General features: G+C 42.8%; 1 protein-coding gene across 3 annotated transcripts in view; it reads left to right on the forward strand.

Moving 5' to 3' along the window:
- The first annotated feature begins 4,550 nt into the window (after positions 1–4,550).
- STOX1 (storkhead box 1) overlaps positions 4,551–12,966 on the forward strand; it is a 60,986-nt gene continuing 52,570 nt past the window's right edge. For 2 of the 3 annotated variants that reach the window (XM_090279431.1, XM_090279430.1), the window contains exon 1: positions 4,603–4,948. In XM_090279431.1, the coding sequence (XP_090135557.1) occupies positions 4,639–4,948 (310 nt within the window). In that variant the 5' untranslated portion in view covers positions 4,603–4,638. Of the gene's footprint in view, positions 4,949–12,966 lie in introns of all 3 variants that reach the window. The other variant, XM_090279429.1, reaches the window with a different exon arrangement.

The following is a 12,966-nucleotide window of genomic DNA, read 5'->3' on the forward strand; positions in this document are numbered from 1 at the left end:
CTTGAGACTTTGCCCTGGGCATTGAGTGTTGAACAACCAGATCTTCCTGTGATTCACCCTGAAACCAGAAATGTGTTTGTGTGTAGTGACACCAGACCAGTGAGAAAGCAGCAAGGGCACAGTTATCCTGGAAAAAGCATTAGTTAAATTAGATTTGACTTAGGTGGAATGAATCTATAGCCCAGCCATGGGGCTATGTGTTGGGTCACAGAGATGAATCAGGCAGGAGCCTGGCCCTCAAGGACTCTCAGGTTGACCGATGGGACAGGTAACTAAATCTTATAGTCCTCAACACATGTGTTAGCAATGTACTCCAAGAATAGATGAAATCTTTCTGGATGTGTCACAGGCTTTATAAGCTAGGCTTTGTAGGATACTACCTGGTAGAAAGAGAAAAGGCCTTCTAGGCCGATGGAATTGTGTAAGCAAAGACATGGGAGCATCTGCTTGGGAAGGTGTGTAATTTTGGGTTGCTGGATCACAAGATTCTTGGTGAGTAATAAGAAAGGAGGGCAGGAATGGAAATGGAGAAGCTAGGAAGACAGGCTGGAGTCAGGGTGTGAAGAGCGTTGAATGTTCTGCTTAGGAAAGGCACCAGGCACAGGTGAGCATCAGTGATCCAATTTACCTTCTATAGCAATTATAATGTACAAGTGTGAACTTCTTTTTCAGGCCCAGTTTTCTAAACCAAATAAAATCAATTTCCAAATACCATTTGCCAGACTTGGCCAAAGATTGACTCTTAATCATGTTTTGGGGTTGTCAAGAAACAAAAACAAATACAAATACAAAAACACAATGTTGGGATTTGTAGGGTATGCAGAAACTGGGGAAAGGGGCCTGGTCTTTTCCCAGGATGCTCATTATAGTTACCTTGGCACATACTGCCACATTGTACTGATGTCAAGGGCTGCTCCTTCACCTCCACTGACTACCAAGCTCTGAAGATCTGTGTTTGCTCCGAGAGGGCCACACAATGGTTTATGGTATTGCTTCAGAGACCCTTTCATTGTTGTTCTCATGGCCAACCCCTTGGTCTAGTCTCCGAAAAAGTATCAGCAAGTACTCGTTCATATGGGCTAGTCTTTAGAAAAGTATTTCCCAGCAATGTCACTACATAATTCAATTAAAGGCACTAGCTTCCCATTCCCTCCTCTCTAGGACAAGCCATGTTAATCTTCCTCAAAGGTACTGAAGCCCCAAAGCTCTTTACAGATCCTGTGTCCTGTCCCATGCAAGGCCACTGTCCTTTTAAAATCAACAGCGAGACCTGATGGGTGTGGCTTAGTGGATTGAGCGCCAGCCTGTGAACTGAAAGATCACTGGTTCAAATCCCTGAAGGGGCACATGTCTAGGTTGCAGGACAGGTCCCTGGTTGGGGGCGTATGAGAGGCAACCAATTTGATGTATCTCTCACACACCAATGTTTTTCTTCCTCTCTTTCTCCCTCCCTTCCCATCTCTCTAAAAATAAATAAGATCTTTTTTAAAAAAAGATTGAAAAGGAGAATAGTTAAAAAAAAAAAAAGAAAGAAAGAAAGTAATGAACAGCAAATTGGATGAGCTAAAAGAATCTTCACAGAAATGTGATAATGGGATGTGCCTTATCAGTGAATCTGGAGACACGTCTTCCTAGGTTGGGATTATCTGGACAGGAATTTCAGACATGATAAGGGGGACAAGAAAAGGATCATCTGGAAATAGGAGAGGAGAAAAGTGAAGTAAATTGTGAGTTGTTAAAATTCCCATTTGCCAAAATGACCAGAGATAATATCTTAATGTCCTGATATGTATTTCTGAAAGTATTTTTTGAACAAGTATTTACACATGGTAATTAATGCACAGTGAAAAAAAGCTTCCCTTTACCCTATTCTCTGTTCCTTTCTCTAGAGGTAACCATTGTTATCACCAGCTTCTAATGCACCCTTACCCTTCTACAGATTTTCCAGCTACAGTACATGAATATATGTGCCCATTTTTTCTTAAAAAAAAAACACAACTTTTATTATTTTTATTTCTTGATTTTTAGAGAGAGGAAGGGGAAAAGAGAGAGAGAGAGAGAGAGAGAGAGAGAGAGAGAGAGAGAGAAACATTGATTTGTTGTTCTACTTATTTATGCATTCACTGGTTGATTCTTTTATGTGCCCTGACTGGGGATCGCACTCACAACCTTGGTGTAATAGGATGATGCTCTAACCAGCTGAGCTACCTGACCAAGATAAGCTATTTTTTATTTTTTTAACACAGTAGTTGGTCTAGCATACTAGACCTACTATTCTATTTGCATTTTTTTTTTGCTAAAAATATATTTGAGATATTGTCTTGTGTAAGTATATAAATTTCTGTCAACTTTTTAAATGACTTGCCTAGCATACCATTTTGATTTGTATGTAGTGTTAGTATTATTTTGTCCTTTCTCAAGCATGGAGTCCATTGAAATTGTAAAAAAATTAAAAATCCCCCTATTCTGAGAATTTTTAGTTTAGTTAACTAGTCTGTGCCTCTTAAAGTGGAGAACGAATGTTTCTGCATCTTGTGTGCAAGGACCACAAAGATGGAAGGTCCCTGAGAAGTTCCATTTCTCTACTTTCACCATGTAATACAGGCCATTTAGGTTGGAGGCCTGTAGTTTTCCTTTTAACATTTAAGACATGTTCCATTTTGTGGGAGTTTGAGAATTTGGGGATGGATAGGTAGCTGATCCTTAGAAAAAATGAGTGGATACATATTTGGCTGTACAGTTTAAATTTTTTATTTTAACTTCCTTTCCCCCTTCTTTATTAACTGGACTAGATTAAATAAAATAAGGGAAAAATTTGAACATTTGAACAAAAGTTTCCACAGCTTAGGACAATTCTATCTCATAACTTCAGGCCATGAAACTTCATAGCTGGGTCTACCTTGGGGCATCCTTGCAGCTACAGGTCCTTCTAACAAGGGTCTGATTGTCTCTGGGTATTTCCAGTTAAAATTCTTGGGCAAGAGAATCAAGTTCAGAACAATTTTTTCACACCAGGCAGGTCCAGTGAATCAGGGTGACGTCTTCCGACCTCCCCTTCAAGCCAGGTGAGTGGGTAGGGAGATATTGGGATCTCTGTTTCACCATCTGTTAGTTGTGTGCCTCAATTTTCTACACTTTTGTTTTTCTTGTGGAAGATGAGGCTTAATAATATTACCCCCTTTCAGAGGGTTAATTTTGAAAATAAACTTATATCCCACATGTAAAACCCTAGGCAGAGAGTAAGCTGAAAGTAAATGGGAATCACCATTGTCATAATTATTATGTAGAAAACACTATACTGGATGCTACTCTATGGAGTTCAAAGTCGTAGTTACTCATGATGAGAGAATTCTGAGGAGGAGCTTTTGTTCTCCCTGTGGATTATACAGACTGAGGAGTTTAGTTCATTTGGGCTCTGTGCTGTATTTATCCATCCATCCATCCATCTTAGAGTCAGAATTCAGATGTAAAAGTGTTCTCTCAGGCTTGCATGCTTATTTGAACTGAAAATTTTGTCATATTTATTTGTCAGAGGGAACCTTGGTTTGGCAGTTTCCTGACCCCATTTCTTACTACCTTCGTGACTGGGATACACATCTTGCTCGAACCTAGCTGCAGTTTCCTCATTTGTAAATCATAGATGCTAACAGAAGTTAATACGGAGTTGTGACATTAATGCCCCAGTATACAGTGTTCAATAAATGTTAGTGATTGTTATTTAATAACTTCATCTATAATTTATTGTGATAATGGCTTACTAGGGACCAGGTATAATGACCTCAGATTACTACAGTTGTAATTGGTGATGGGTAGTGAGGGAGTGGGGCGTCTGCAATGAGGCCCAGGTCTTGCCAAGCACCTCTGCGCCCTCTTCTACTGCCCGTTTGTAAAGTAGTAATGCCCTTCCTCTCTGCCTATTCTTCCTCACCGAGCCCCCACTCAGTGCATCTGGATTGTCTCTCATTGCTCTGACGCACTGGCTACAGCGCTCTGTCAGATCACAAGTATCCCCAGATCCAACCCAGGGCACCTCTGGAACACTTTATTTTCCTTATTTCCAATGTCCCAGGGGCGGGATCAGATCCTAGAACCTTAGAAAGTTGGGCGAAAAGGTCTTTAGGCTAGAATCCCAACTCAACATTTTACAGGACAGTACGCCGAAGCTTAGAGAGAGGGTAAGTAAAATGCCGTTGGAGGCGGCTCAGCTCTCTGGGGGCTGCGGGGCTCCTGTAGGACTTGGCACAGGTCCAGTGCAGGCCCATGGGAGCAAGGGGAGCTCCGGGCTGCTGGGAAGTTGGGAAGTAAGGGGAGTCGCGGGGCGGGGAGGGCAGAGCCCTGGCTAGGGTGTGGAGAGTGACCTGGTAACTAGGTACTGGGAAACCCTTATTGGGCGCCTCGTGGGTGAGAGCAGCAGCCAGCCCTACGGCCACACGTCCCGCCCCACCCCCTGCCCCGCGGAGCATCGCTGACCCCGCCCCCTCGAGCCCAGTTCTCTGGACAGCAGGCGCCGCGCGCAGTAAACCGATCTCTCCCGCCAGGCGTGCGACGCTTCAGTCGCTAGGGCTGCCCGCCCTGCATGCCCGCTGGCCCGCCAGCCTGCCGATGCGCTAGGCTGCAGGCGGCGACCGCCCTTTCAGCATGGCCCAGCCCGTGCAGCTGGCGCCGGGTTCGCTGGCGTTGGTGCTATGCAGGTTGGAGGCGCCCAAGGCGCCGGGGGTCGCGGAGGACCCCGGTGGGCGCGCGGTGTTCTGCGCCTTTCGCCGCGCCAACTCGCGCTGCTTCTGGAACTCGAGGCTGGCGCGCGCCGCCTCGCGGCTGACCTTCCAGGGCTGGCTGCGCCGAGGGGTGCTGCTGGTGCACGCGCCCCCCGCCAGCCTGCAGGTGCTGCGCGACGCCTGGTGCCGTCGGGCGCTGCGCCCGCCCAGCGGCTTCTGCATCAGGGCGGTGGGTGAGTGCGGGGCCAGGAGGGGAGGGGCGCCCCGCGAGATCTGTGGGGACCGAGCCATGGTTACCGGGGCGCGCGTAACTGCCGGCTTAACTCTAAGGGAGCGGGAGCGGGGCGGGGGTGGGGGGAATGAGGGATGAGAAAACAGGCCCGGTTAGCTGGAGGAGGACTGTCATCCCAAGGCATTCGCTCCAACAGGGACACTGAAGCTGTGCCCTCTGAGCTACTCCTGGCCGCTGCCCTGGGCCAACTCCAGGAGGCCTCCATTCTTTCAATCTTTTCAGCCAGGGGCGCTCACAGGTTCCTGGCCAAAGGAACTTTCTACTTAGAAAAGCGGTGCTTTGCGGAGAAAGACTTTGTGTTTGAGGAGCCAGAGGTTCGGTCAGGAAATAGGGACCTCTGTCTTTGCCCCATGGGGAGCCCTAAGGGTTGACCAGAATTTACCGATTGTAAACTGACTGCCTTTTTTGTTTGTTTGTTTTTGTTTTAAATTTTATTACAGACTTGGAGCAAAGTTTGTGGTTTTCATATACTGCTGTATGGGATGGTGTGCTGGTCTTGGATCAGGGCCTAGCAGAAGGTTTGGGGGTGTTAATTGCTTGGGTAACAGAAATGACAAATGGCTCTCTGGACACATCCCATCGACTAAATAGAATTCCTCCTTTCCAGTCTTTTCAGAGAGCCCATTTGTTCAAAGACAGACAGCAGCTTTTTGCCCGTGAAAATAGCTTCTCATTTGAGAAACTAAACCACTCTACCTTTGAATGAGTGTTCTCTGGCACCGTCCACCAAACTCAGGCAGGCTGTCAGCTCCCTGTCACAGCCTGGTTCTGTCCACCTGCATTTATGTGGGCTTGTGACAACGATTTGGTGGTGTGCTGTTGACAAGTCACCAGTTGTTCCAGCCCAGAATTTTGACTCCTACCAAGGAACCCCACTCTCAGTCCATAAATCCTCCTCCTCAGAGGAGGAGCAGCAAATAAAAAACATTTGTTTTAGTCCCCAGGGGTAAGAGGCACTTGATGTTGTGCATCAGCTACTCAGAGATGATGTCTCTACACCCCAGGTCAGTGAGGTTAAACCTGGGCTTGTCACCTCCTCCATGCTTTACCATTCTGTCTGGTATCACCCCACCCCCACCCCACCACACAGCCTTTTTCTTCCCTTATGAGCAAAAAAAGAGCTCATTTGCAAAGCCACATAACATTTCATCTTTTACTTGCAGGACTGAGTGAAGAAAATAGGTTTTTGGCTCTGAAAGCCAACATTCTCACTGGGAAAGGGGTCTTTCAGACAGGCTGAATGAAAAACTCTTTTCAGTTCTGTGTTCTCGGTTTTTCTGGTTTGAATTAGCAGTTGCATTCTCTGGTTCCCCCACCCCCTTTCGGAGGATAAGCATGCATGTATTGCAGAAAGGGGGTAGGTGGAGTTGGGGTCTAGACCTGAGGGTGAAATAGAGAGGGCTTGTGCGGAGCGAGAGGCAGCCATGTTGCCACTACCTGGGGTCCAAGGAGCAGTGGTGAATGCTGGGTCCTGGGTTGGCCCTGTTTGCTGTCATCTGAAAGATGCAGTGGACAAAGTGAATGCATCACCAAATGCTCCAATTCTCCACTGACTAGGTAATGCTACCTCATTGCATAACTATGGATGCAGTGGGCACTGTACTCTATGGAATGTACAATAATACAGTGGTATTTATGCTGGGTCATCACCCCTGACTTGGGTGTCTTGGCAGAAATGATTTTGAGGTTTTTAACAGAGTCCTGATTAGAAATAAGACATTTAGCTGGAATTGTACAAAACCACCTATTGGGACATTTTGAGGAGCAAAATAGGGAAAGAACTTTATTTGGTGAAGGTCAGTGGATTCACATGGGGAGAGGTTGTTTTGAATAGAATGGCTAATTACTAATCTAACTTGGGGTCCTTGGGTCAGGGCAGAAGAGAGAAGGCATCAACGCAGCTCTTGGGCCATCGCAGAGCCCCAGAAGGTCGTGAAGGCAGGAGGAGCTGCCTTGCCCAGAAGAACTTGGGAGTTTCAGTCCACTTGCTCTCCTGAATCTGGCAGCATTCGCTTCCAGAAGCTAAAATGGGTTTCCAGGGATGCAAGGGAAGAGCAGCTGTGCACTATTCCAGCTTGTTATTTTGTGGGAACCAGCAGAATACTAGAAAAAGACATGAAAGATCAGTTTGGTTAGATCAATGTGGTCTCTTTGATATATTTTTTTAAGGTGTACTTACTCCTTCATAAAAGTATTTGGACATAAGGAATATTCCCTGAGACAAAATGCTGGCAGGGAAAGAAGTATGGCCATGAGATTTATAAACCCACTGTGCTCCCAGGGTTCTTCTGGACCTGAGGCTCATGGGACCTCATAAGATATGATGACCAAACAGACAGAAGTGACCCCAGCTGCAGATGCAGACCTGATTCTGAGTTCTGTAGGAGTTTGTTTTATCCATGTTTTGTGCATTTTCTTTCCCTCTTCACTTTCTCTACCTCATCTTCCCGCTGGTAAGAAAATATTTCCCAGGCTGAGAGCATTTCCCTAAACAGAAGGAAATAGGATCTTTATTTTTTATATTATTTTCAATTACAGTTGACATTCAGTATTATTTTATATTGTTTCAGGTGTACAGCATAGGACCTTTAGCATGGTAACCTGGAGCTAACTGTTCTTTTGTGCTCAAGTGTTTTCTTTTTTATTTCTTTCCCTTTTCTTTCTTTTAAATTAGCAAATGACATTAGCAGATGAAAGAGGTGAGCTCTGGAAGCTGGAGGGAAACACATCTGTTTACCTAGCTGAGCCACTGCAGGTGGTAGGGGTGGAGGACACCTGTATTTGTTTGGGTGAATCAGTTGTTACTCTGGATCCATACATACTAGGTAAGTGAAAGATTGATGATGGCTTCCCAGGGTAAGGGAGGGGAAGGCCACTTGGCCAAACAAGTTTGTTCCCTTCTCCTGAAATTTATAGCTGAGGTATCTACTCTTTCATCCCCATTATGGCCTTCCATCTTTCCTCATTGAATAAGAATGCCTATGGCTCTTAAAATACTTGCTTCATTAATTTGTTGTCTCATTAATTCATTGTTTCTATGTTTTTATGTATCTTTCATTCAGAGTTGCATGTTCTCAAGGAGGAAATGGAATCAATTTGTTTCTTCCACATTCATTTCAAGGTGGGGTAGTTGGCCCTGACCTGTGTGTCTCACTTGGTTTGATTCCCAGTCAGGGTGCATACCTGGGTTGTGGTTCCGTCCCCGGTTGGGGCACATGTAAGAGGCAGCCAATTGATATTTCTCTCTCACATTGATGTTTCTCTGTCTCTTCCTCTCTTCCTCTTCCTCTAAAGGCAATGGGAAAAATATCCTTGGGTGAGGAAAAAAAGGAAAAAAAAGAGGGGATGGCAGAGAGGGAAGCTATGTTCAGGAAGCTGGCTGGTTCACAGTCTTCTCCATTGCACAGAGATGTGTGGGCAGTACAGGCTCTGCCTCTGGTTTAGTTAGGCCAGAGTTTCCTGATGTGCACTTTGGAAGCTGGATACTACAGATCAGGCAAAACTGCAAGTGCCCTTGAAGAGTAGAGACCAGTACTCTTTCCTGATGGCACCAAACATCCAAAATGTTGTCTGACTTATTCTGTGACTTAGGGAATGGCATAGGGAGTGCGCAGAGATAGTAAAGAGAGAGAGTGGTCCAGCTCCTATTCTGTCTTGTTTCTGAGGTCCTGCCTTGAATGGCAGGCAGTAGAGCATCTTGTAGGTTTTAGTAGCCGATTCAGTTTTTAAGATGAAATTTATATTTAATGAAATGCACAAATCATAAGTGTAGTATTTGATGCATTTTTCAAATATATAAATAAATGAGTGTAACCCAAACTTTTTTTTTTTTTTAAGATTTTATTTATTTATGTTCACAGAGAGGGGGAGGGAGGGAGAAAGAAAGGAAGAGAAACATCAATGGGTGGTTGCCTCTCACAACCAGGGACCCTGCCCACAACGCAGGCATGTGTCCTGACTAGAACCAAACCAAAGACCTTTTGGTTTGCAGGCTGGTGCTCAATCCACTGAGGTATACCAGCCAGGGCTAACCCAAACTTTAAGCAGGATTTAGAACACTATCATTACCCAAGAAAGTTCTCTTTTGCCCCTTCCCAGTCACCTCTGCTCCTGCTCTCATAAGTAACCACTCTTCTGATTTTTTTTAACCATAAATTTTGCCTGTTCAATAACTTCATGTAAATGAAATCATTAGTATGTACTCTTATGTGAGGATTCTTTTATTCAGCTTTATGTTCCTGAGAGTCATCTTTCTTGTATTGCTAGTTTGTTCCTTTTTATTGCTGAGAAGAATTCCATTTTATGAATATACCACAGTTTATCCATTTTCCCTTCAGTGGACACCTGGGATATTCCCGGTTTATGGCTATTATTAATAAAGCTTTTGTGAATATTAATGTACAAGTTTTTTTATGCTTCTGTTTTTCTTGGGCTCTTACCTAGCAGAACTTACTGAGTAGGTTATGTTTTTTGTTTTTTTTAAATTGATTTTGTGGGAGGGGGAACATCTATTTGTTGTTCCCTTTATTTATGCCTTCATTGGTTGATTCTTGTATGTGTCCTGACAAAGTATCAAACCCACAACCTTAGCATATCAGGACAATGCTCTAACCAACTGAGTTACCTAGCCAGGGCTGAACACTTTTCGTGTGCTTATCAATTTCCATTGTGAAATGCCTGTCCAAGTCTTTTTCTTTCTTACTGGATTGTTTGTCTTTTTACTAATATTTATTATTATTTGTTATTATCATCAAATTGTATGAGTTCTTTATATATCCTAAATACCAGTCCTTTGTTAGAGATATGCTTTGTGACTGCATTCTAGCCAGTGGCTTGTTTATTCAGTTTTACTGTGGTATCTTTTGGAGTTCTAAATTTCGATTGTCTGAGTGATGTATTTACTCCTTTATGGGTTGTACTTTTGCTTCCTCTATAAAGAAATTTTGCCTAACCCAATAATTTTCTTCTAGAAGTTTTATGGTTTTACATTTAGGTCTCTGACCCATGTTGAGTTAATGTTTGTCAATGATATGAGGTCTAGGTTGAGGTTTTTGTTTGTTTGTTTGCATATAGGTGTCTGATTGTTCAAGGATAGTTTGCTGAAAAGACTAGCCTTTCTTACTAAATTGCCTTTGCAAATTTTTTGAAAATCAGTTGACTGTATCAGGGTCTGTTTCCATTGAACTTGAGTCTATTCTTTCACCGATACCATACTGTCTTATTGTACCTACTATAGTAAGACTTGAAATCAGATTTTGTGAGTCTTCCAACTTTCTTCTTCCTAAAAAATTGTTTTGGTTACTCTAGGTTCTTTGTTTTCCCTATATATTTTAGAATCAGCTTACCAGTTTCTTTAAAAAAATCCAGCTGTGATTTTATTTGGGATTGTATTGAAACAGTAGATCAATATGAAGTTAGACGAGAAACTCATCCTGGTTTGCCTGAGATTGCCCTGGTTTTAGAAGTTATAGTCTTGCCATCTTGAGAACTCCTTCATCCCAGGCAGACTGTGAGAACTGGTCACCCTAATTTTGGGAGAATTGACATCTTAATATTTCATGAATGTGGTATATCTCTGTTTGAGTGTCCTTAATATACTTTTTAGTGTACAGGTCTTGAATATATTTTGTTGTTTATATTCCTAAGAACTTTATAAATGGTATTATTTTAAAATAAATTGTATTTTGGAATAATTTTAGATTTATAGAAAAAGTGCAAAGATATTAGAGTTCTATATTCAGCACCCAGTTTCCCATAATATTTTACCTCACCTTTAAAAAAAAATTGAAATATAATTCACATAGCATAACATTTACCATTTAAAAGTGCATAATTCAATGGGTTTCAGGATATTCACAATGTTGTACAACCATCACCATTATCTAATTCCAGAGCTAGCAATCCCTTTCTATTCCGCTCCATAACTGCTGTCCACCACTAATCTACCTTCTGTTCTGTCTCTATTACTTTGCCTGTTCTAGATATTCTGTTTAAATGGAATCACAATATGTGGTTTTTTTGTGCTTGGTTTCTTTCACTTAGCATAATGTTTTTAAGGTTTATCCATGTTGTATCATGTATTAGAACTTCATTCATTTTTATGACTGAGTAATAAAAATCCATTGTGTAGATATACCACATTTTGTTTATCCATTTATCAGTGGATGCGTATTTAGGTTGTTTCCACTTTTTGGCCATGAATAATGCTGCTGTGAACATCTCTGTGCAAATCTTTGTATGGACTTATATTTTTATTTTTGGGTAGATCCCATTTGGTTATCTTAAAATAAATATCTTAAAATCTCTCATGGTATTTCCAATTTGTTCATTACCAGCATATCTGATCTCTCAGCATAGTTATATCAGTTCCTTTAAAATACTTATAATTCTAACAGCTGGGTCATCTCAGGGTTAGTCAGTCTCATTGGTTGCCTTTTCTTTGAACAGGTCACATTTTCCTGTCTCTGTATTGTCTAGTACTGTGGATTATACCTCTGGCATTATGAGTGATGTGTTGTAGAGACTCTGGATTGTATGTCCCTCTATATGGTATTGTTTTTTGTTTGTTTATTTTACGGGGTACTACATTTGGCTGGACTCCAAACTTTGAACACTATCTCCCCTGCAGTAAATGGCAGCTAAAATCTCTTATGGTGGGCTCCTGGTGCCCATTGCATATGTAGTTCATATTTTAGCTATAAAGTCAGGCTGAATTTTTTTTTTTGTATTTTTATATTTTTTTACACATTTTTAAAAAGATCATTTATTTATTTATTTATTTATTTATTAGTAGAGAGAGGGGAAGGGAATGAAAAAGAGAGGGAGAGAAACATCAATGTGTGGTTGCCTATTGCACACCCCTAGCCATGAACCCGGCCTGCAACCCAGGCATGTGCCCTGATTGGGAATCAAACTGGCGACCCTTTGGTTCGCAGGCTGACACTCAATCCACTGAGCTACACCAGCCAGAGCCAGGCTGAATTTTTATGCAAAATTTGGGGTTTCATATCTGTGATTCAGTCTTTTCCAACACTACTTTCCTTCTGCTGTAGCCACTCCAAACTGTGTCCTTAGATTCTTTAAGTTAATAAGACTGTGGGTTTCTATCAAAGTTTTAGCCTCCTGGCCTGGCTCCTGATGGGGCCTGCATTTAGGTGAAGAGCTGTAAAAAATGAAAACGTATCCAGTGCCATTTCTTTTCAGGAGGACCTCTTCAGTTTCTACCTGGTTTTTGTTGCTCTTTAGTACCTTCAGGTAAAGGTTTTCATATTTTGTCCAGAGTTATAGTTGTTATTGGCAAAAGGGTTGGTCTAACAGGATCTCGTTCACCATTACTGGAAGCAAAACCCTAGTAATGAATGTTTTTAATTCCTGTCTTTTCTCCCCTTCTAAAATGTCATTCTGTTAATGAGCAATGTCTAGGTTGTAGAGAAGCTCCTGGTCATGACAAGATCGTTTAGATAGTCATCAAGAACAAATGCCTATGTTCCATTTCTACCCTCTCCAGACAGTTCTTGGTTTCTCCCCCATCTTTTCTAGCTTGATTATCCCTTTTCTTCTGTTAGGTGGTAAACTGGAAAAATTCTGCCCATTTTGCAGACAGGAAACAGAATGAAGGCTGTGATTTGACTGGTGTTGCTAGGGTTTCTTGCCTTTCCTTCTATTCACCACCAGCCCTCCCAGGGTTCCTGTAAAGGCCCTGGTTTTTTTCACCAGCACTCATGCTCCCTGAGAGGCTATCAGATTCCCACCAGGCTTTTTAGTCCACTCCAAGGCCCAGAAAAGGGCAGAAACAGCTGCTCTGACCATGCCCCTGCTCTCACCTCCCTCCTTCCCACCCACGATCTTTCCAGCCATATTTTTCTGGCTTTGTTCTGCCAGATGTTGCCTTTTACCTTATTCCGTGCAGGGGCAGTTGAAGGGTTCAGTTTTAAAAAGCCAGAGGGCTCACACCAGGGT

The sequence above is a fragment of the Furipterus horrens genome, unplaced genomic scaffold (genome assembly GCF_987537825.1).
Source record: "Furipterus horrens unplaced genomic scaffold, mFurHor1.1.pri manual_scaffold_5, whole genome shotgun sequence".
Lineage (NCBI taxonomy): Eukaryota > Metazoa > Chordata > Mammalia > Chiroptera > Furipteridae > Furipterus > Furipterus horrens.